This window comes from Andrographis paniculata, unplaced genomic scaffold (assembly GCF_009805555.1).
Source record: "Andrographis paniculata isolate CXL003 unplaced genomic scaffold, ASM980555v1 Contig59END, whole genome shotgun sequence".
Lineage (NCBI taxonomy): Eukaryota > Viridiplantae > Streptophyta > Magnoliopsida > Lamiales > Acanthaceae > Andrographis > Andrographis paniculata.
This window is the reverse complement of record NW_026137594.1, coordinates 914,040-937,376: the sequence shown is the minus strand read 5'-3', so window position 1 is coordinate 937,376 and position 23,337 is coordinate 914,040. Positions and strand designations below refer to the sequence as shown.

Genomic DNA, 23,337 nt, shown 5'->3' with positions numbered 1-23,337 from the left:
TTGTTTTTGTTTTTGTTTTCATAATTACTTTATAATTATGTATAAATACACATGCATCTATTTGATATAAATAATATATATTCTAGTCTCTCAAAAAAGTTAATAATTCAAAATAAAACATATTATTTATACTACACAATTGCTCATACTTCATATTTTTTTAAAACACTTCAAACTAAAACACTAAACAAATATAGTCCAACAAAAATTAAGTAAAGTAATCCGGTTAGGGTGGTGTGGAATTTAATTTGGCAAGTGTAGTGGTGGCGCTATATAATATATCATGAAGACGAGATACTAAAAAAAAAAACAAAAAAAAGCTAGCTAAAATATTCTTTCTTTAATTTCTGATAGCGATTGGGATAATTTATAAGTAATGAATATTATATATATATATATATATATATATAAGATTCTTGCTAAATTTAATAATAATAATAATAATAATAATAATAATAATAATAGTAATTAATGCAATTAATTAATGTATATATGATAATATGAACAGGCTAGCAGCTAGCTAGCTAGCTAGCTTTTGATTAATTCCTTTAATGAAGCTAATAATTAATGTTTTTTTCATAAAGACAGCCTGAATTAATTTTTACTAAACCTCTTTAATAATTTTGTAACTAATTAAACTTCTCTAACTAACGGCTGGCCAAAAAGCAACAAATAAAGTGTAATTGTATGGACCAACGTACCTCATCAGACCTCAGCTCTCTTGCTCTACAAAAGAAAAGAATCTCTCTTAAAACCTTTTTTTTTTTTTTTTTTTATAATAATAATAATAATAATTATTAATTATTGAGAATCCTGTAAGAGCAAGTGTACGTAGATATATAAAAGTGGTGGAATATATATGTATACTTATCTTTAATAGAAGGATGCATGGATTCTTGAAGGGCCCATCTACGATCTATCATATAAAAGAGAGATTGTTTTTGTTTACTATTTATTTTTATTTTTTTCTGTACAATCACAATAATTTTTCCTTCTGCATAAATTTTGGCAGTGTGTGCAGATATTTGCATATTGATGATGGAGAAAGAAAAGAAAGGGATAACATACATAGATGCTTCTTTTCAACTTGTCATTTATTTATTGATTATTAATTTCTGGTGATATATACTCACTTCATCCAGGATATATTTTTCCTGTTAGACGAAACCAGCTTTGAGGTTCAGGGCCAAAATTACTTTTATTAATTTTTTCCTTTTTATCATTTATTTTTAGTTTTAACGTATTTCGAGTCATAAAATAAGCTATCTTTTTTTTTTATTTGAATCAATCATTCGACTTTTTGTGTGTACATCAAACAATATAAGAAGTTTCTTGTCAATTCATTTTTATCCGGTTAATGTCATCTTAATTTTTTCAATTCTCGTTGACACTAAAATGGAACGGTGAAAGAGAAAAAAAATGAAGTAGTCAGGAAAAAAAATAGTACAAGTTACAAAAATAGTAATATTTAGGATAAAATATTTTATTTTTTATATAATATATTTATAGGTTAAAATAACTAATTAATATTAAAAAAAATTAAAAGAATTTCTATTTTGGCCTTTTAAGGCACGAATGAGTATGACCCTTAGCTTCAATTCTTTCCTTCTTTCATGCTTAATTAATGTATTATATATATATATATGTATGTATATTAATTCGTAAATGATGAAAAGAATACAACCTACTCCACCTCATATTATATAGTATTATATATATATATATGCTCATAATTAAGTGATGAAACTTGTGAACAAGTTGCCAAAAAGTATATGCATAATTCCTAGATTTTGTTGTCTTTTGTGCAATTGATTGATTTATTTAGGGATGGATTCCTTAATTTGTTATTATTATATATATATATATATGTATATATTCATAATTACTAAAAGTAGGTATACGACATTAATTGGAGCAAGAACTATTAATGGTGGCCGGCTGATGACTCCTCAGTAATTGATCAGCCACCATTTTTGTGCCCTCTGATCAGATGTCATATTATATATATATATATATATATATGTATTTGAAGAGATTGTCATATTATGAACATTATTAATTAAAATATTATATATAATTAATCCATGAATAAATAAAAGTCCTCCTCTTTATCTGATCCTTTTATCAAAGTGGGAGACGACCCTTAAAGGGTGTTTAAATTGGTACAGCAAATTAATTTGACTGTGGGTCATGGATTCAAACACTTACTTTCTCAATTGAGCTGGAGTTTCTTTATTATGCACTCTAAGAATAAATCATTTGTCATTTGTTATTATTATTATCATACAAACAATCCAAATGTATAAATGATCTTATCTTATGGTGTAGCAATGAATTATGAAAGGACATAAATTTAAACTTTTCACGTCATATTAAAAAATAGAAGAATAGCAGCATTGGACTTAGTGTGAGTCCCGTCAACCATCAACATTGGATCTCCACAGATGAGTAACTAATGAGTGAGTAATAAATGAATTAATTAATAGTAATGTGCACGCACAGACGACGACGAATGCGTGATTAATGTAACACTTAGCTCGATCATATTCATATAGTATATCTGAATTGATAATCCTCACAAATTTAATTACAAATTAAATCATTCATAAAAACTGCATGTATTAACAACAGAGTGAGTGAGCCACTATAGGAAAGGAAAGACAACATACACACCACAGGTAGAGGTGATGCTGATGCTGATGCTGATGCTGATGGGTAGCAGCTACCTGCTATCTGCCAATGTCCAAAAAATCCATTGCACAGCACAGCAGGCCAGACCCCAACCCCACCCCCACCCACCCACCACCACTCAATCACACACATACAAATACAATACAATACTTATGATTTTATGATTATGATTATAGAGCTGCCCAATCTATCTCAATGGACGGGTACTTAGGCAATGAGAAATCATTCCATTCCTCGAACAAGCTGCTGGAACAAGACGACCTTGATGAGAATAATAATGATTCCAATGACGACTCTGATACTGATAATGATACCTCATCCAATGGAGGAGATGTCGAAGAGGATGATGACACAGAAGAAGACGAAGACGAAGACGACTCATCATGCTTCACAATTTTGTTCTTCAATCCCTCCTGCTGCTGCTGGTTATCCTCCTTGGAATTAGAAAAACAAGTATCTACTCCACCTTCTCCGGTATAATCCTGTTTCTGCAGATGATCATCACCTGCCAAGCTCAAGGTTTCACAGATGGCCTGAAGCTTGGCATCCACAGAGGTGGAGGAGGACTGCTTGTTAAACTGATGATCATCGTTGATCTGTTGCTGCTGTAGGCTCAGATAATATTGTTTCAGGTCCGGGAAATTGAGCCTGGCGGCGTCCCCTCTGAGCTTGAAGGCCGCCTTGTCGTAAGCCATGGCGGCTTCCTCCGCAGTTTCGAAGGTCCCAAGCCAAAGCCTGGTTCTGTTCTTAGGCAGTCTGATTTCGGCCACCCATTTCCCCCAGTGCCGCTGCCTCACCCCCCTGTACAGCTTCTTCTTCTTATTTGTTGTCGTCACTGTTCCCCCCTTGCACCCACCCTGCAGCTTCATTGGGACAGGTTTTGGCCCAACACACCCCCAAGTCCTCTGCTCCTCATGATTTATTAATTTGAAATCGAGATGCTGCTGCTGCTGTCGTTGAAATTGGAATTGCGCTGATGATGATGATAATGATGAAGAAGAAGAAGAAGAAGAAGAAATTTGGGGAAGAAAGTGAAGCTGGGAAGAAGAAACAGTAGCACTGTTCATCAAAGGTGAGAGTGCTTCCAGTTCCAGAAGCATCTGCTGCTGCTGCTGCTGATCCTCTCTGAAAAAGAAGAAGAGATCAGCAGAGGGTGGGAAAACACAAACATGACTACTGTTTAAGCTCTGTGTGTTCAAAGTTGCCGCCATGGGAAAGATGGGATGGAATGGATCGCAGAAGAAGAACAAAATCTGCAAATTACCAGCTGGATCGATTGATTAGCACTTTCTAATCAAATCTAATTAGAGGGGGAGAGAAAAAAACACACACCCTCTAGCTAGATTAGATGGGCTAGCAAACATTCAATTAAGAAATCCAAAATCTTTACACTACTAAAATCTAATCTATGGATCTTGGAAAGACAGAGACAGAGAGACAGAAAATTAAGCAGAAAGAAAGAAGAAAAAAACAGAAGGAACAAGGGATTGGAGAAGAAAGACAAGTACTGCTCTGCACTGCAGATTGCGGATTGCTATTATTGTGGTTCCACCAAGCCTACGCTAGGGTTTATAAAGCCTTCTTGGTCGCTCAAAAATTCTAATTAATTTTAATAAAAATATATAATAATTATTTTCTTTTTTTATTTTATAGTAAAAAATATAAAAATATAATAATTTTTTACCAATCTAAAAAAAATAACAAAAAAAATATTATTTAATCTTTTTTTATAAAAAAAGTATATTATATTATATTTTAATTTTTTATTACTATTATTATTATAGGAATAAGAGTGCTATTAGTCTGGGTTGACCTATTATTGTGCTAGTAGTTTCCTTTTTTTTTTTGGTTTTGTTATGTATCGTGTAATAAATGCTCAGGAGTTTTGGCTTTATCTGTTGGCAGATAAATGATCTAGGCCGTCGATTTGAATCATGATCGCAGCCATTTTGTCTTATTTTGTGGTGGTGATTCTACATCATATTCCATGCCAAGAGGCAAGAGGATTGATTACTGGTTCTCTTTGGATGAATTAACAACTCTAGCTACATTTTTCTATTCATAGATAATTTTTTTCTAAATATTTTACATTAAATATTTATTTTTTATTTAATATATTATAATGGAAAATATTATGTTTTTTTAAATATCATATTCAATATTTATTTATATTGTATTAACAACTGTTATAATTTAAATTTTATTATTTCCATCTTCAGACCCCTACATCTACTGTGCACCCACATTTTATTTACTATAAATTGTCATACAAGAAAGTTCCTTCGTCTAGCTAAAAACAGAAAAATTAAATAAATTATAAATTATTGTAAAAATAAATAAGATAAAACAATAAAACTGCTAGTATTAATTTTAATTTTGTCGTAGAGCAAGCATCTGATTTATGCATGTGACTCGCACGTGGTTTTGTTCCATTCATTCACATGCATTTTGGTATTTTTTCTGTTTTCCATGTACGTTGAATTATTATTATTATTATCATTATTATTGTGATTATTCGTACTCGTTTTGAGGTATCTAATTGAGAAATATCACGTGTTATCAGCAAGTACGAGGTTTGAGGTTTGGCTCGATCTTGTGTTAATTACTTTTAACTTTAATTTGCAAGTTCTTTAGATTCCATCTTGTCCTGAACGACACTTGATATTCATAAGTCTCTTAACAATTTATTTATTTATTTTTTTATTTTAATTCACCCCATAACAAAATATCTATTTCATTTTTTTTTTTTTTTAAGTAATTGTACCATCTACCTAACATTACAAATACCCTTATAATTTACAATATATTATACAAATATCATTACTTTTATATCATACCATATTAATAGAGTTAATTTAATTTTTTTTATCTTTATTTATATTTTATCTTAATATAATATTAATATTTTTAAAATTCCGTGAAAAAGCAAATTGATACGTAGATATAGGACGAAGGGAGTATAATCCTGTAGGTTAAAATAATACTAATATAAAAAATTTAAAGAAAGTATTAAACTTTTATGTATTTAATTTTCAACACAGAAATAGATCGAGTAGATTATATTGATTTTTTTTTTTTTTTTTTTTTTTTTTATCGAAAGGAATTTATTGATTAATAATAGTGTAGATCTCAAAATTGGGTCACAAAAAACTAATCAAGTTTATTGCTTTCTATGGTTTGACTTCATATGCTCTAATAAATAAATGCAATAATGCACTTGAAAACACCCCCACCCACCTCGATAATAACAGTAGTAATAATAAATAAATAAAACCAATCGCCAGGTTGATTCGTGTTGTTCTATGTTGCACTAAAATTAAATCAAAAAAATATAAATATAAATATATATAAAAAAATAAAAATGAATGAACCAAATTCCAAATGCAAATTTATATGTTGCGGCTTTAACAATAATCTAATTTAAAATTGGCATTAATTTGACAATTATATCTTTAACCAAGACTTTCTTAAATTTGAATTATATATTGTGAGGTGGTGTTAATTTAGTGCGTAGATAAAGTTTTAAATATATATATATATATATATATAGTTGAGGAAGAATCATTTATGAAATTTTTTGTGCATCTCCAAATATAATATAATAATACAAGGCACACTAATCATCGTTTCGTTGACAATTGAACTTTACTAAATTAATATAATAAATAATATTGTGTTAGTGTTTATTATCTACCAGCTCCTTACTTAGTGTTAGTGTTGCCAATGCAAATATGCAATTTAATTAACTTACTTGACTTTTATGTAATTTAACACCATTAATTTCCTAAACAATTATTACAAGTCTTTGTCATGTTGCCACCTCGCTACTTCTCACGTTTATATTACTTAAAAGTGTATGTATATATTATGTATATATACTCTAAACTTTTACTTAGAAAATTTGTTTGTATTTAAGATGTTTTAAATATATTATTATCTAATAAATATAATATTGAATATGAGGGCTAAAAAAAGGAAAAAAAACAAGGGAATAAAGCGCAAATAATGGCATTGTGGAGGCTAGCTTCAAAGTCAACCTTGACACCAATTATTAATTATTAATTACATTGTGGAGGCTAGCATCAAAGTCAACCTTTACTTACACCAATCTGATCAGTTTGATTTTAAACATGCACAGATGGTGACATACATCACTATGACTTTTTATTTTTCTAACATGTTTTATAGAATTAAACAACCATATTACTTGATAAAATTATACAATCATTCAACAAGAACATACGCATGATCATTTATTTATTTTTAATCCATTCTATAAAAAAAAAAAACCAATTCATCATCTTATCCTAATTTCATTCACAAAACTCCCTTCTAAGAAAATTAAAATTAATTGAACCTTTAAGCGAAGCTACCAATGATATCAATATAGATAATCAATCTTACAATTCAAACAAACATTCTTTCTACCTTTGCTTGGCTAATTTCTGCACAAAAATAAAAACACACACCAAAACAATCCTAATAAATAATGACTGACCACAATTACAGTGCTGATTATATTAATATATAAGACAATACATTATATATAGATGACAGAAAACTGACAACACACCGATATTTTATACATGTATTGTCTATCGAATTTTTATGTTATATATAGTATTTTTCATATGATAAATCTCCAATCAACACCGTAATCGAAGCAATAAATAATACTACATGTAAGTATACAGAATCCTAAGTATTTTAAAAACTTCCATATGCATAACACTTAGTAATTAAGATCCCAACACTCATTAAGTCATATATATAGTAACAACTTTTAGTAGCTTGGTTTGATGGTTTCTTTTTTATTGGTTTGCTACTGCTACAACACGTTGGCTTTCCAAAAAATCAAAATTAATCTCCAAAGCTTAATAGTAGTATTAACAATGAGGATATAATGATGGAACTGTAGGAGGGTCGAGACAACAAACAAGAAGATAGCGAATTTTGGACAAAAAATGACACAAGAAGGTAGAGTGAATTGCTACCAAATCATGATCCATTTCATCTAAACTTACTTACTTACTTATGTCTTTCTTGCTTGCTTGATGCTCAACTTCTTTGGATGAGAGCTTCGAAGACTTCATATTTGTTCTGCATTTCTCCCTCAGCTCCACCAGCGGTTGCAAACTAGCTTCCTGCAACATCCAAACCTCAAATATTGCATTCAATATCCAATTTACCGAATCCATCAAGGGAACTAAACTGAACTGAACTTACAAGGTGATTGCCTTCTTCCTTCCAAATGCCGGCCATGCCTTGAAACAGGCATCTCCATTGATTCATCAAATGAGATTGCATCTTCTCAATTCCTCCAGTCATTCTTTCATCACTAGCATTACTACTACTCCCACAGCTTTTTTCAGCCAGCAGCGCCGCATCCCTCTGGCTCTTTCTTACAACTACAAAATCCATAGCATCCAAATGGGTTTAAACTAAACTAAGGTGTGATCAAAACACTAAACAGTATGTAAACCATCATTTTCCTTCCCATGTGTCATGTCAGTTTCTTGATGTTCTTTCTCACCATTTGAAATCATAGCCAAGGAAAATATAATATACTGGTGCCATATAAACATCACTTACCTGATACTCGGCCCTCGATGTCTTCTTGATGGAGGTCCAACCATATATGTGCAGCTGATTGTCAAAACAAAAGACATGGCCTTACTACAGCAATTCAAACCATAATATCTCAGCAAACCAAGCTACTGTTAATATGCTACAAATGTTAAATCAGGTCATCAGATGCACCTTTAGCACAAAAAGAACAAGAACATCCTCTGATCGATTCAGTACCCCCACTGATATGAACACAGTCCCCCTTCTCAGAGGATCTATCCAGTCCAACTGCCCCAATGGTTTCAGGGTCACACGAGCTGGACTGACTCATGATCAAATTATCTGCATTTAGATCAAAATTTACTTCACTTTGTCTGGCTTCCAGACTTCTGATCTCTTTGCCAGTGATACGATTTTTGGCACTCGTTGAGCTACCAGCAGCAAATCTGTCATGCTGCTCAGCATTAGCTCTGACATCCATACACTGAGGAGGATTGCCCCTCCCAAGATCTACAAAATTCAGATTGTTTCCTCCATTGGTTTCTCGAACATTAAATCCCATCTTGGGCCTATTATTCCCCAATACTAGTTCAGAAGTTCCCTGGAGCATATTCCCCTTAGACGAATGTAGTTCACTGCAACCCTCAGCTACAGTGGCATCCTTACTATCAGTTTTATCTTTCATTGATGAAAAAACATTCTTCAAAAGATCAGTCTTGCCACAATCACGAACCGCACTTAAACCAACAGTTTGGGACTCACTCCTTTCATCACGACCGATGATTGCAACATTGCCGGCTTTTCCTCCAGTGCTTGTACCCCCGGATTCCTGGGACATGAGTGTTGCATATGGTTGATTACTCTTTCTTTCGTTGTTGCTTTGGTACTTCCTTCTTTGGAGTCTCTCTCTGTAGGTGCTGGATCTGTCTAAAACAATAATCTTTGACGGCCCTCCATCGATACCTGAAGTCATAGGTCCATCATTATCACCATGAACTTTTGAGCTCCTCCTTGTAACAACATTCTCCCCGTTCAAGTCATTGCTACCATCGGAATTCAGATCCAAATGCACTGAACGCCTAGAAGCAGCATTGCTATTGACCAAACATTGCAAATTAGGGTTCCTATTTTCATCTGAAGTAGCAGGAACAACGTCTCCTTTAAAAGATTCCATCTCAGTACGAATTCCAGGCGAAAGTCGGATGCGCTTGACTCCATCCTTATCATTACGATCGACACGTTTTTCATTCCTGGGAATTCTCCTTGTGCCAGTCCTATCCGTGAGATCACCCAGGACAGACCTAGATTTACTGTTCCCACCAGAGGGCTCCCTTTCAGTCATTATGATTAAGCACCCAAACCAAATCTGAAAATTGCAATTCAAAACAGTCTTACGGACCATCCGTGCATCAAAAGTTTCGAAACATCCGATTCACAAAACGCACACGTCAAAGGAGATCCAAAACTCATCTACACACTAAAATATATCATTACCTCTTTCGTTCTGAAAAGGGCGGGCTTCCAATTTGACGAAGCAAGAAAACAATAAAATCCACGCACCAAAAGATTCGGCCAAAGAAAAAAAACCAGAGGGAAGGTGCTTGTAGGAGCTGTGGCGGGGTATCCTGCCGATTCGAATTTGGGCAGCAAAACTAGCAATTACTCCTCGGATTCAGCGCTGGGAAGAGTGAAAGCGAGGCGGAAAAAGAAGAAGAAGCGGGAAATTGGGTACTGTGGTTGTGCTGAGGGCGAACGGAATTCCTATCTTTTATTCACAATTAAAATTTTATTGGGCTGGCTAAATATTTTAAATTAAAAAAAAAAAAAAAAGAAGTTAAGATTATTAGATAATTTTTAAAAATAGATTTCAGAGTATTTAAAACTATTTTAAAAATAATAATAAACATGGGTTGGTTGTATATAATAATGATATAAGAGAAACCTATCTAAATTCATCCAAAGTTCAATTTATTTTCATTTCAAGATTTCGATAGTCAATAAAACTTCAACTTCAAATGCTGAAGGCTCTTGGTGCCGGGGCACTGTAATTCTCATAAGCATTTCTGGCCAAATCACATTTCTGCCTCATCTCTTCACACATTTTCACAGAAGCCTCTGAGAATTTTGTCAGCCTGTCAAGAACCCTAGTCAAGCTTCCCTGAATGCAGCTCACATTCGATTCCACCTCCTCATTCTTCCCCTCCTCTTCAACATTTTCGTCATTTTCCTCCGAATCAATCTTTGTTGCTGTCATTGTTTCCGTCTTGCGGATTGTTTCTTCCGCTTGGTGGTTCCTCACAGAATGACGCAAGTCCGACAGAAAAGCTTTGATTGCGTCGCTAACTTCTTGAGACGGCAGTGACTTTATCCCGGATGACCATTCCCGGCAGAGGACAAATATTGGGGGCGCAACGTAGCGCCGTGGAGAGAATGCCCGTTTGTTCTTGTGTCGCTCCCGCGGCTGCAAGATGCAGTTCTGGAGCCAGCTATTTAGAGCTTCGACGTAAGAGGTGTAGCTGTTGATCCAGTCGGTGAAACTCAGCCCGAAATACTCCACCTCATCCTGGAGATGGTTGATGATCTGGCGCTGTGTTTCTCCGGGCGGTAAGATAGTGTTACTCTTTGAATGGTACGCCAATGAGATGGTGATGTACTGGGAGTGGTGGCATTCGAGCATCGCTTTCCACATCCGAGTCAGTCTGAAGGCGTGTATGTAAATCAGGAATAAAAACCACGATTGAAATACAACAATACATATCAAGGCCATATTTAGTTTACGGAATTAGATTAGTCTTACTTACCCCTGAATGAGTTCTAGGATTTGAGGCAGGAGTTCTTCATCCCTCATTTTCTCAATTCGCTTGGATATGGAATCAACAGCATGGAGAGCTACTCGGATTCGAGAATGTAGATCTTTAACAGAAGCCCGAGTTTTGTCAATTACTTGAGGGCTAAGGTCCTTGGCAAATTGATGACGAAGCTGGTTGCATTTACGATCATATTCCTTCTGTATAGACTCACTGGCCTGGAAAGACACGACAGCAATCAGTAAAAATTATTCAATTTGCAGTCAAAAAATATCATGATGTGAACTTAGGCATCAAAATAAATATCATGGCAATAAGATGAAAATGTAATTTGCATACCAATAAATCATATTGCCACACCTTTACCTATCGACGGATCACATGAAAATAGCAATATAATATAATTTGAACCCGTGAAACCCAACTTATTCATGAAAGATTATTATTATGTCAAAGATGATTTAGACAATAGATTGGATGGTAGGAACAAATAATGAAAGACATTTAAAAATCAAGGTACCTTCACTTCATCGTACAACTTCCTCTCCCACGCGTACAATCTCTCCAGCGTAGAAGAATGGCTTCCAGATATCATACAGAACTCATCAATAAAGTCACTTCCACTGTCATCATTATCCTCTCTTGCATTGAGAGGGTTTCTAGATGAAGAAGATCTTGATGATGATGTCCTTTTCCAAGTGATAACCTTTGTAACAAGATGATCTGATATTTGTACAGAGATTGAGTATGAGGAAACAAAATGTGGGGCATCTTTACAATGTAAAGTTTCATTATCAAACTAAAAAATCATGTTCCAATTACCTCATAAAATTTTTGTATTTGCAGCTACTAAGCATACTATGGTACATAGCGTAAATACAAACTTGAATTTCTAACAATACCAAGAAGCAGATAATGATTGCTAAATTCAAATTTCTAGTCTACATATAGGGGTATACCATCAGATACATTTGCCTTTGCACGTTGGCAACAAGATGCTCTGAAAGAGGACAAATACAGCGAGGCTGGCGACCCGCCTACAAATCACAAATCTGTATCAGAATCCATACCGAGAGTAAACAAATATCAAGTAACTCAAATTTAAATTCTAGAAGGAACAAAAGATAAAAAGCCTAATTTCCCACTTCAAAGTAAGCCATGGAATTTCGTCATTTTACTATCATTAAATCATTACCTCTAGCCTCAGCATACCCTACATGGATTTTGCAAGACTCAAGCATTCTTGAAACTTCCTTCCCTGACTCTGATGCTCTAAAGAAGCGATTATCAATGTCTTTCATGCTAGAAAGAAAATCTTTTGCCCTGTGTGTAATGAACTCAGACGGATCCTCCCTTTCAGCATGTATACCATTCTCGGCAGAAGATACATTTTTCCTTAGTCCTGCCAAAGCCTTCCCTGTCTTATTCTCTGTCGATCCATTCACCCCCTTCTTAGATGTAATATCAGTCACTTCTTCCTCAACTCTTTCTTGAGCCTCATTTTCAAGCTTTTCTTTCTCAGAAGAATTGACATTGTTCCCAACTAATTTATCACGTCCATATGAAGGAGACTCTGATTTGGGAGTGACAAACCCTTCACTAGGACCACTGGTTTTGCTTAAACCAATCTCAGCCTTACCAAAATTCCCATACATTTTTGCATCATCAACATTCTGATCTGATGTATTTTGGCCAACAAACCTAAAGCTCTCATCAGCAGGATCAAAGTAATCCCAAGAAGATCCCGGCTCGGGTGGTGGAGGAGGAGGCGGAGGCATCGAAAATTCACCTTCTTCCACATACAAATTCCTCGGCATAGGACTCATTCTCACTGTCAAAGCACTAGTCCTACCTGATTTCATATAACTAACTCTAGCAGTGGATGGGGAAAGAGGGCTCCCATTTAACATTGGTGAATCGGAAACAGCGCCGAGGTGAGATGGCGAGGGAGATGGATATGAAGAGTGGGATGGAGTTTTGTCGAGTTCAGTAGCCGAAGCCGATTGAGAGGCCTCCACCAAAACTTCAGCCTCTGCATATCTCCTAAGGCCGATGCCTATGTTTCTAAGAGACTGGACATATGAAACATGTGCAGCCGCTAAAGCATATCTTGAATCTATGGCCTGCTTAATAAATCGTTTCCTTTCCTTGCACAGTTTCAGAGCAGTGCTCCTCTCAGCTTTTGAATTACTTATTCCCATCCCTTGTTCATACGTAAAATCAAATACTCTGTATAATTTATATATATATATATAACCTGCACAACAATGGCGTCTCACAATAAACCAATATTCAAGAAATCAACTCCCTTCCAACAAGACAAGTTCATAGATCCTATTAAAAATAAGAATCATAACTAAAAACCCCCCAATTAAGAAACCCTAGATGTCAAATCCCGAAGATTGTAAGCAACCAGTTCCCTACTTCCTCCTTTCCTTCCCACTTTCCACCTGAAAGCAAGTGAAAAAGAATCAAAACCCTCGAACCTATCAGGAAACGTTCACAAACAAAAAATGCGACCGCAAACTTATCAGTAGCACAATGAAAAACATCATCCACCGCCTTCCTAGGCTAAAAAGCTTCTCCGCCAAAAAAGAAAGAACAACGACAACAAAAAACATTCAACTAAAGCACAATAAATAAATGCTCGCAGACAAACAGCAACAAGCGATCCCGGTGAAAGCTACGAAACACAAAGCGGCATGGCATACCTTGGCAAAATCAAAGAATTAAGGCAGGCACGCAGCAGAATCGAGTGTTGAAACTTGAAAGAAAGGCTTTTTTAGGCGAAGGACTAAGAAACAAAGGGAAATGCCGAAATCGGGAGTGGAAAAGCAGGCCCAGGCAGAGGCAGTAATGGAAATGGAAATGGGAGAGAGCAGCGCTGTGCAGACACAGCGGAAAGCATCGGAATGTGTGCGTGAGATTCACAGACACACTTGCCCTCTGCAATTACATACTCTACCATATACCAGGATTCTTTTCTTATTTATTTATTTTATTACTATTATTTACTTATTTAGGAGGGAAAATAATAATAATAATAATAATAATAATAATAATAATAATAATAATAATAAATAATATACCAAACCAAAGAAAAACTAAATTGAATTTCAAATGAGCACATCTTTTATTTGTAAAAATAGTAAAATAATAATTGATTCTACGATTAACCATGTATTGCCACAATTAAAATTCAATCAATGCTACAAACTACATTTAATACATAATCTCTAGTTGATTCATTTTTTAATTTTAACTAAATGCGGGAATGACAAAAATACCCCTAGGTTTGCGGTGTCTTCCTTGAGTCACTAACGGCTACTTTTTAGTCGGCGCCTTTTGTCTTGTATTTTTATTAATTAATTATACATTAACAACAAAATACTACAAATTCTTTTAATTTTTTTGCATGTTGTGGGTTATTGATTTTTTATAGCGTACAGTACAGGTAGCAAATTAGCAAGTATTTCTAATATAAGTACTATTATTGTGTATAGTCTTTTTCTGATCAGTATTATCGAATATTAATTAAACATGTCTTTGTTTTTCTTTTTCAGAAGATTCAGTCAGTCTTGTGCCAGCCACTTTGTAGAGAATAAGAATATTCCCATCTTTCCACATACGCATTTCTAATCTCTATGGTGCCGTGATTATGCCATTCCTTGAATGGAGAATGCTATGGTTTATGCCATATATATAATTTTAAAAGTTTGGACATTATTATTTATTAATAATTTTAAACATATATATATCATATTATTTTTTTTAATAACAGTTAAAATCAAATATCCAACTTTTTTTTTTCGAAAAGTTTTTATAACCTCAAAATCATTCACATGTCCTCTACTACTAGTAGTTTGAAATTTGGACCCCCTACTCACATGTCATATTTTCACTTTAACAAATATATATATACTTATATTTATGTAATGAACCTGTTTTTGTTAGAACGTGTTCTTCATGTCTTAGGGCTTGCAAACACCCATACATCCACTTATACAAAATTAACCAATTAAAAATAATAACAATAGAGAGGATCTATTGCAACATCAATCCAACATACATAATATATGACCTTAAAATCCGTTTAACAATAAAAACTAAGGCCTAAACGGACAACATCATATATAATATCCATTCAGCACAAGTAACAACAAGATTAACTGCCACAAACAATAATATATTACTACTACATCATATAAATGATAATCAAATTTCCAAGTGAATTTATTTAGTTAGTTAGTTAGTTCATTTCATCCTCAGTTACCTCATACTTCTGGAGAATCTGGGGGCAGCTCTCGAGGGCCACGTTCCGCTCGAACCCCATGGCATTGACGTATCTTGTGTTCGAGGTCATCCCATTGTTGCTGGTTAGAATAACTCGCGCCTTGTCACGCCCTGGATTGGGATTACGGCATTCAGGATTTGAGCTCTTAACCAGGGCAGCATCGCAGTAGTCGTCGCCACGATCCTCATTCACCATGATCGTAAATCGCCCTTCTGAATTAGTCCTCCCTTCTTTGCTGAAGGTAACCTTCCCTGTGTCCTTGTTTTTGCATTCAATTTTCACAGTAGCATCTGTAAAAGAGGAAGAACCGTCGTTTTAATGCAATGTGCAGACATAAAATGGGAGGATTTGAGATTCGTATTCAGATTTAGAGTAATACAATTAGAAAGATTGAGCCCAATTGTTTCCCAGGCTCGAAGATGGTTAAGCAATCACAGATTTTGATCTCCAAGTTAGTAGCAACTCTTAAGCATCTCAGCCTAAACCTGGAAATTGAGACTTCTTCTTGCTCAAGTTAACTTTGAATTTGAATACATTATATTTCAATTTGCAGGGGGTGTTGTTTGTTTTGCTTGACGGCTTGAGGATTTTATTCTAGCTTTGATTGAACTGAGACTAATTTAGATTTTTCATGTATTGCGGCAAATCAAAATTACTTAATGATGAAGAACATTTCAGTATTCATCCATTGGATAACTACAAGTCCAATCAACTCAAGCTCAGCAGCTAAAACAGAGAAGATAATTTTGAACTCATTCAAACTGATTTTCAGTCCTAACTTTCCTCTGAAATCTAAGATCCAGTGTAGCTGGGACCGGAACCAACGCTTTCACTCGAGAAACGCCCGATCTAGTCGAAGTTACCCAAATTTTCGAAAAATCAACAACATTCGTACGTTTCAGAGATTACACCGTATTTGTTTTTAATTCTCTAAATTTCGTGTAAAGAAGAGACTTATCACAACGATTTCGACAACAGTGAACTTAATAGACGCTGTTTCAGACTAGATCCAACACATACACACAGATCTACACTACATTTCTCAGTTACCAAAAACAAAAATTCAACTAAAATGCAAACAAATTGATACAGTGCCCGACGACGGAAACAAAACAAAGAAATAAGAGTGTATTCACCTGCCATATACTCAGTGGCCTCATTCTCATAGCCGCAGCGGCAAGTGTCGCAGTATACAACGCCTGTCACCCGATAAGCCTGGGGGGCAAAGCGAGCGCTAACAATGGCGGGCAGAAAGCACACAGCGACCAACAGAATAAAATATTTCGCCATTTTTCCGTGGGAAGAGATTGCAAAGGCGATTAAGGAGCGAACAGCGGTGAGCGATATGGAGTGGAGTGGGGAGTGGCGGTGCCCTGTATGTATTGTAGTGTGTGTATTTGTATGTGTATGTATATGTGTATACGTATACGGTATGAGTGGGGTAGATTGAGCACGGCAGCCAGCCGGCACTCACATGGGATGCCGTTATTATTATTTATTGATTGATTGGTTTATTATTATTATTATTATTATTTATTGATGTTACTCCTATATACTGTTACGTGCATCGTTATCGTAGATGAGTAAAAAGCACTAAAAGCGCTTCTCCCGGCTAAGAGTCGTGTTTTCTGATTATTCCATAATTGGTCGGTGGATTCTCTGCGGCAATGTATTACTATTATTTAAGTAAATCTGAAAACCACGTGCCCTGCACATGCATTGACTCTTTGTAACGCAAATCCATAAACAATTTTCCATTTGGACTTACTATTGAGTCAGACATATATAATCATTCATCTATACCTCAAAAGTCTCTCCAATCTCTCTCTCAAAAGAATATAATCGAGATGAATTTCATTTGCATTTCTAGTTCCTTGATTGTTTAGAGGCCTTCTTCTTCCTGCTCCTGCTGCTGCTGCTTCCCGGAATGCATTTCCCTTTCAGACCCCCTTCTTCACTGTCATTGTCTTCCTTCCATGATTCTTCTTCTCCCAGTCCAACACCATTGCTCCTAATCATCAATCAATCATTCAGTATTAATTAATTACTATTAATTATATAATTTGATGAGTATCTAGCTAACCTTTCTTCATTGTGGGAAGAAGATTTCTTCAACATTCCAGCAGTAGCAAGTTGGTGATTCTGATTGATCTGAGACTCCACAATGCTCCCACTGAAATACTCCTTCTCCTCACCCTGCAAGTTCCCGAACCTCGGATTCTCCGACATGCATCCGATCATCAACATCACCTCCTCCTTCATCCCAATTTTCACTTTATTGTTATGGTTTCCGCCGCCAACGCCATTGCTCTTCCTAGCAGGCGACGGCTTACCTGCTGCTTCTGCTTCCACCTGCGGTGGCGCTGCTGTCTTCCTGAACGACGCAGAGCCGCCGCAGGCAATCAGGCTCAGCAGCACCGAGTTCCTGCTCACCAATGCCGCCGATGTCTCGTCCGATTTCTTGTTATTGTTGTTGATCGTCTCAGACGAGGTGGTCGACGTCGGAGGTGAGGAAAATGAGAATGAAGAGCTCTGAAGGGATAATTCAGAATTAGGGGTCTTTTGCAATTTCTTGATTTCGACGTCGGTGGATACACCTCTTGAGCATCTAGAGCGAGAAACATTCTCATTTCCATTTCCATGGCTGCCTGTTTTCATTTCATACTCTACTTCTACTTCTTCTTCTTCTTCTTCTTCCTGCTCTCCTTGCATCATCTCTTCATCATCGTCTTCATAGGGGCTGCTGCTGCTGACCACCTCGTCCATCCGCTTTTTGGGCAGAAAATTGGAGTCTTGCAGCTGGACATTATTGTACCCCCCTAGTCGAAGGTTGTGTAGTTTGTCTGAATACAGTACAATACAGTTAATTAAGAAATTACACAAGTAAAAAGGGTATTGATTGATTGATTGAGTACTAATTATAATGTAATTAATTACCAGTTTGAATAGGAGCATCGCTAATGATCTCAGAGCCTTTGAGGACATACTCAGCAGTAGCAGCACCCCCTTGACCTTGAGATGGATAAATAGGATCATTCTCACCAAGATCATTCCACACATATCCATTCTTGTAGCTCCTACGTACGACAGTGTTGTGTTGTGTTGCCTTGTCAAGTAAGTCTAAGTGTGTGTATATATATATATATGTATAATGTATGTATATATTAGTACCTTTTACAAGACCAGGAGTAGAGTGAGGGCATGGCCTTGCCCCTGAGGTTTCTAAGACGATCCATTACATCTACAAACCAAATATCAAATACCAAATGTAATCAAGAATACAACCACCAAATCAACAGCAATACCAAAAGAAAGCAAATGAGAAACATTGTTAAGTTTGCAGTAAGATTAATTAATTTAGACAAGGAAGGACCTTTGAGGCGAAGGTGTTGGTGGGCGAGGTGGGTGACTTCCAGGTAATGTGGGTGCTCCAAATGGCCGTTCCGGGACAAATAATACACCACCTCAACTTTCTTGAACGCCGTCGCCGGCGCCGGCGAGGGAGCCCTGCTGCTCATCGGCTTCAGCTTCCCCTGCTGCCTCTCTGGAGTGGCCTGATGATGAAGTTGATGATGATGATGATGATGGTGGTGATCTCTGCAGCCTCTCTCCATTTCACCTTCAAGACCCTTGCTTGTCTGCTTTCAAAATGTCAAATGTCAAATGTCCCTCTCCTCCGATCATCCAACCTTTTTATTTACTACTACAACGTGACTGCTGACTGACTGAGTAACAGTTAAAGGAAACAGGACACGAGCAAACCAGAAGACAGGGGAAAGAGACAAGACAGGGAAAGAAAAGAATGCCTCGATAGTCTCCTTGAAAAAGTCCAACAGAGTCTTTTCAAGAGTGATGATGGTGGTGGCGTTGTTGTTGTTGCATAGTATAGGGTCAAGTCAGAGTGTCAGATCATTAGGTCAAGGTCAATTTACAAGAATGAATTGGATTGGGGTTTTCTAATTTAATTTCCTGTGTGGAGGGTAGGGGAACAGTATTTGCAGGCAGGTCAGGTCAGGTCAGGTCAGGATGCAAAAGTAAACCCCTTGGTGCAAGAAACTCATCGACTGGCAGAACAGACAGGCAGCTCTCTCTCTCTCTCTCTCTCTCTCTCTGTGCTCACCTTTCAATTCAATGCCAATTCAATTCTGGTGGGTCCTATTCTTCTTCTGCTCTGCTTCTCTTTCATAATCCAACAGATGAGGTTAAGTGCTGCTTGCTTTGAACGATGTTGTCAATTGCCCACTTTTTCCTCCTCAATCTCACCCTTCACCATTGCTATAAATATATATATATACACACACACACTACTGTAGCTTCTAGACTGTTTAGCTAGTGTGTTTTTTTCAGGCATAGGATAGGTAGGAGGAGGAGCCTATGTACATTTTGTTTATAGCACTAGTATTATTATTACAAACGAAAATATTTGTCTTAAAAAGTCAATCCATTATCCATCCACATTTTCTTTTAAAATGTGATTGGCAAGGAAGGAGCGTCTGCCTCAAGAATCTATCCATCTCATCTCAAATAACTTGTGTATATTATTTGCTGAAGCTGCTTTGCTTACTTCTAAAAATATATATATTCTATACACATGAAATGCAATAGTCAATAGATAGAGAATGTGTGTATTGTAGTATTTTCCAGCAGAATGGAATGCTGTGCCAGCCCCAGCCCTACCCTATCCCTGCCAGCCAGCCAGGGTGTGGGTGTGGGTGTGGGTGTGGGTAGGGTCAGAGCATCCGGGTCGGGGGCCCTTCCCTACCATAATTCCCATCAGATGAGATTTGCTCATTTTATTCATGGTGAAGAAAAGCCCTTCACCCTAGCACTACTTTTTTACATAAAACATACACTACCTAACAAAACGCACAAGTGTGTATGACACACAGGGATGAATCATAATCATAATAATAATAATAATATGTGCTACTCTCATTAAATTGAATTCAGAGAAAACAGCAAAAGCATCACAAGATTTAACTGAAGCAGCCCATGGCAAATGGCAACCCATTCTTTCTTACTTCTATTTGAATCTACTTTTATTATATATGTTCATTCATAATTCATTCTCACACAATAACAGGACGAGACCTAATAGTTAATTGTCTCTCTCATTCTTCACTACTCACTCACTTGTATTCCAAAATCATGTTGTTCTCTGGGGCCAAACCAACACACGCCCTCATGATGTTCTCCAGCATAGCTCTCTGCTTCGACAGTGCATTCACCACTGGCGTCCCTGGAGGCACCTGTTTTTACAACAATACCATCACCTCAATCACTATACATACATGATAAAAAAGCATTCTTCTTCCAAAACAAGAATGCATATTTAGTAAGTTCTTGCCCAAGTACTTACAAGAGGGGCTTTGGTGAGGTAGCTCAGTATAGTAGCCACTGGATGGAAGGAGTGGAATTTTCCCTGCAAACACACAAAACATGTTCATCAACCTTTAATATTACCGACCCATTGCAAAATACAGACAAAAAGAGATGTGAAGGGCTTCCAAAATTGACCCACCTCTTCTTCACCCTTGAGCTGAATTCTTGTGCTGAGTTCAGCAAGGAGGACCAGATCCAGGATGATTGGAGCTGCCAAAAGAGAATCTTCGCAAGTGTTGTGAAGCACTATGGTGTTCTTCCCTCCCATGAATATCTCTGAAGTGTACTCATCCATAGCCCGCTTGCTGTCTCCCACATATGGTACATACTGCACAACAGACAACCAACCCCAAATCCTCAAATCCTAATTACTAATTGTTCAATCGAATGTAACAATTTGTGGTCATCTCTGAAGTGTGTTAATTTATCAACCTTTATGACAACAACATGATCAGGGTGTTCCCCTGGTTCATACAGGATGCCATTGCTGGCAACCATGTCGTCCACCACATTGCTTTTCGAGATCTCCTTCGACCGGAAAGTTTGCGGGGCAGAAAGATTCATTCCATCATTGTTTCCTAAATGGTTATAGCTCACGATTGATGTTGGCTGTAGCAAAAACAAGTCAAAAATAACCCACAATAAGAAAATCAGACAAAGTGAGTCATATTTAGCTACAGAATTCAATAGAACAAAAGAAGAGGTTTTTGTTATACCTTAATACCGGCTCCAACAAGGAAATCGACAAGAACAGATTTCATCTTCGTTTGGCCACTCTTGAAATCATCACCACCAATCAAACTGTTCCTCTGGATGGCCAATTCAATAAGCCCTGATAATTTGAAGCCAATTTAGCCTTAAATTTCCTACTTCAAAATATCACCAAGATTGATTAATGGCACAATTCTAGATATATAGTACCTGGAACGAAAGTGTTCTGTGGGCTGCCATTGATGAAAGGGATATTCTCGAGCACGCAAGCTATAGCATAGAGGGTGGAAGGAGAGATCTCAGCCTCGTTCTTCTCCAGTGACGCCATGAGGTTTTCCATGGTGTCATTTAGACCAACAACAACATTGCTATACCTCTCTGTGTTGGCTGTCCACAAGACGACTATTCTGTCCACTTTATTTTTCTCCTTAAACTCCCTACACCAAACAAATCAACCAAGCCAATTCATTTCTCCCCAAATCACAAACAAATCAGCAAACTCGTCTTAAATTAGAATCAAGCATATCATAATCGTATATTTCTTATATTGGTATTTAGGGCAAATATACCTCATGTCCTTGATGATTTGTTGGACCTGTTCCTTCTTGGTTCCTTTAATCAGGTTGTTGGCTCGTGAGCCCTGGTTGGCAGCAATGAAATCAGGATCGTAGATCCCAGGTAGTGGGACAATGTGTTCCATGTATGGCCTCAGCTGCTTTTGGAGATCAATATCGAAAACCTTGGCCCTGCCCATGGCGTCGGCCAAATTCATGTCGCTGATGTCCCATCCCCCAAACACTATGCCATCTGGATTTACCTAATATCATATTCCCACCATTAATTAAACATAAAAAATAAAAAGCTTAGCTCCACACCAAAACCGAAAAAAAAAAAAAAACATTATATTATCTGTCTATGTATAGAAAGCATAAAATAATAGAAGCAACATAAACTAATATAAAGCACGTGTGTGTTGATGATACCATGGGAAGCAAGCTCTTGAAGGGAGCATAGATCTCTTCGCCATTGAAAGATCCCACTCTAATCGAGGATGCCTGGGTTAGGGACCCAAAATAATTTGCCTGCTGAACCGTGTCTTTTGTTGCCCATGAAATCCCTCTGCCAAGTTGCCATCAACACCATATCTCAATAGTCAAATCAATTACAACATATTAAAACAAACACGGTACAGAAACCAATACCCTAATTTTACAGCTTTAAAAAATTGCACAATCTAACGCATCAAAATAATGAAAAGGAAGAACGGACAGGAACAGGAACAAGAACAGGAACTCACTCTCGATTCGCAATGACGCCAGCAGTAAGAGTCGAACCATTATTCCCACCCCATCCAACGAGCATCACCCTACAAAAAGGAATCGAAGCAACCACAGAAATCAATACAAACAAACAATCAATCAAATTGCAAAAAATCCAATCTGTAACCAATTATTTGTTTTCCCATTCCGATCTAATTCGTAAAAAATCGTACCCTAATTTGGGGACTCTGGTATCAGTTTTGAATTCATATTTAACAGTTTTAGGCTTCACGATCCACTGATAGGTGCCATTTCTGTTCTCGTGAACAAGCTCCGTCGTCTCGTAATCGTACACCGAGTGAATCTCACCCTCCGTATATTTAACGTTGGGGCTTTCGACTCTGAAGCTCTCAATGAACATTTTGCCTCGATTTTCGGATCTAGAAGAAAGAACACAAGTTTTCTTCTCCTGCCCGCAGATCGAGAGCCCAAACAAAGATGTAATTTATGAGAGAAATGTGTATTTGGTGAGTGTGTGTTCATCCGATGGGCGCCCAGAGCGTTGTTTATATAGGCAATATTGATGTCCACGTGGCAGCGAGTTGTGACACATGGCGCCCACGTG

At 36.6% G+C, this 23,337-nt stretch overlaps 6 protein-coding genes across 7 annotated transcripts; all 6 read right to left on the bottom strand.

Moving 5' to 3' along the window:
- Nucleotides 1–2,599: 2,599 nt before the first annotated feature.
- Nucleotides 2,600–4,219, bottom strand: LOC127258514 (ethylene-responsive transcription factor RAP2-13-like). The gene has a single exon (XM_051285376.1). It carries the CDS (start codon nucleotides 3,900–3,902, stop codon nucleotides 2,862–2,864), a length of 1,041 nt encoding a protein of 346 aa, XP_051141333.1. The 5' UTR covers nucleotides 3,903–4,219; the 3' UTR covers nucleotides 2,600–2,861.
- Nucleotides 4,220–7,357: 3,138 nt separating this feature from the next.
- On the bottom strand, nucleotides 7,358–9,914 carry LOC127258513 (uncharacterized). The gene is made up of 5 exons (XM_051285375.1): nucleotides 9,754–9,914; nucleotides 8,452–9,625; nucleotides 8,284–8,337; nucleotides 7,918–8,099; nucleotides 7,358–7,835 (listed from the first exon to the last, which is right to left on the bottom strand). The coding sequence occupies exons 2-5, from the start codon at nucleotides 9,599–9,601 to the stop codon at nucleotides 7,716–7,718; spliced, it is 1,506 nt and encodes a 501-aa protein (XP_051141332.1). The 5' UTR covers nucleotides 9,602–9,625; nucleotides 9,754–9,914; the 3' UTR covers nucleotides 7,358–7,715.
- Nucleotides 9,915–10,210: 296 nt separating this feature from the next.
- Nucleotides 10,211–14,006, bottom strand: LOC127258511 (protein ALTERED PHOSPHATE STARVATION RESPONSE 1). Its single transcript, XM_051285373.1, has 6 exons — nucleotides 13,778–14,006; nucleotides 12,262–13,516; nucleotides 12,026–12,103; nucleotides 11,587–11,789; nucleotides 11,061–11,284; nucleotides 10,211–10,958 (listed from the first exon to the last, which is right to left on the bottom strand). The coding sequence occupies exons 2-6, from the start codon at nucleotides 13,265–13,267 to the stop codon at nucleotides 10,271–10,273; spliced, it is 2,199 nt and encodes a 732-aa protein (XP_051141330.1). The 5' UTR covers nucleotides 13,268–13,516; nucleotides 13,778–14,006; the 3' UTR covers nucleotides 10,211–10,270.
- A 1,085-nt stretch (nucleotides 14,007–15,091) lies between these two features.
- Nucleotides 15,092–16,750, bottom strand: LOC127257772 (pollen allergen Che a 1-like). Its single transcript, XM_051284232.1, has 2 exons — nucleotides 16,497–16,750; nucleotides 15,092–15,650 (listed from the first exon to the last, which is right to left on the bottom strand). The coding sequence occupies exons 1-2, from the start codon at nucleotides 16,648–16,650 to the stop codon at nucleotides 15,316–15,318; spliced, it is 489 nt and encodes a 162-aa protein (XP_051140189.1). The 5' UTR covers nucleotides 16,651–16,750; the 3' UTR covers nucleotides 15,092–15,315.
- A 275-nt stretch (nucleotides 16,751–17,025) lies between these two features.
- On the bottom strand, nucleotides 17,026–19,793 carry LOC127257971 (protein SOSEKI 2-like). Of its 2 annotated transcripts, XM_051284581.1 has the most exons (6): nucleotides 19,481–19,793; nucleotides 18,734–18,998; nucleotides 18,532–18,601; nucleotides 18,298–18,437; nucleotides 17,444–18,203; nucleotides 17,026–17,371 (listed from the first exon to the last, which is right to left on the bottom strand). In XM_051284581.1, the coding sequence occupies exons 2-6, from the start codon at nucleotides 18,972–18,974 to the stop codon at nucleotides 17,227–17,229; spliced, it is 1,356 nt and encodes a 451-aa protein (XP_051140538.1). In that variant the 5' UTR covers nucleotides 18,975–18,998; nucleotides 19,481–19,793; the 3' UTR covers nucleotides 17,026–17,226. The 2 variants fall into 2 exon arrangements, with proteins under 2 accessions (XP_051140538.1, XP_051140537.1); XM_051284580.1 differs by having other exon boundaries at nucleotides 18,734–19,793.
- A 472-nt stretch (nucleotides 19,794–20,265) lies between these two features.
- On the bottom strand, nucleotides 20,266–23,259 carry LOC127257969 (inositol-3-phosphate synthase). Its single transcript, XM_051284578.1, has 10 exons — nucleotides 22,946–23,259; nucleotides 22,751–22,819; nucleotides 22,437–22,572; nucleotides 22,023–22,270; nucleotides 21,664–21,890; nucleotides 21,459–21,574; nucleotides 21,175–21,351; nucleotides 20,882–21,070; nucleotides 20,720–20,782; nucleotides 20,266–20,609 (listed from the first exon to the last, which is right to left on the bottom strand). Exons 1-10 carry the CDS (start codon nucleotides 23,131–23,133, stop codon nucleotides 20,490–20,492), a joined length of 1,533 nt encoding a protein of 510 aa, XP_051140535.1. The 5' UTR covers nucleotides 23,134–23,259; the 3' UTR covers nucleotides 20,266–20,489.
- Nucleotides 23,260–23,337: the final 78 nt, after the last annotated feature.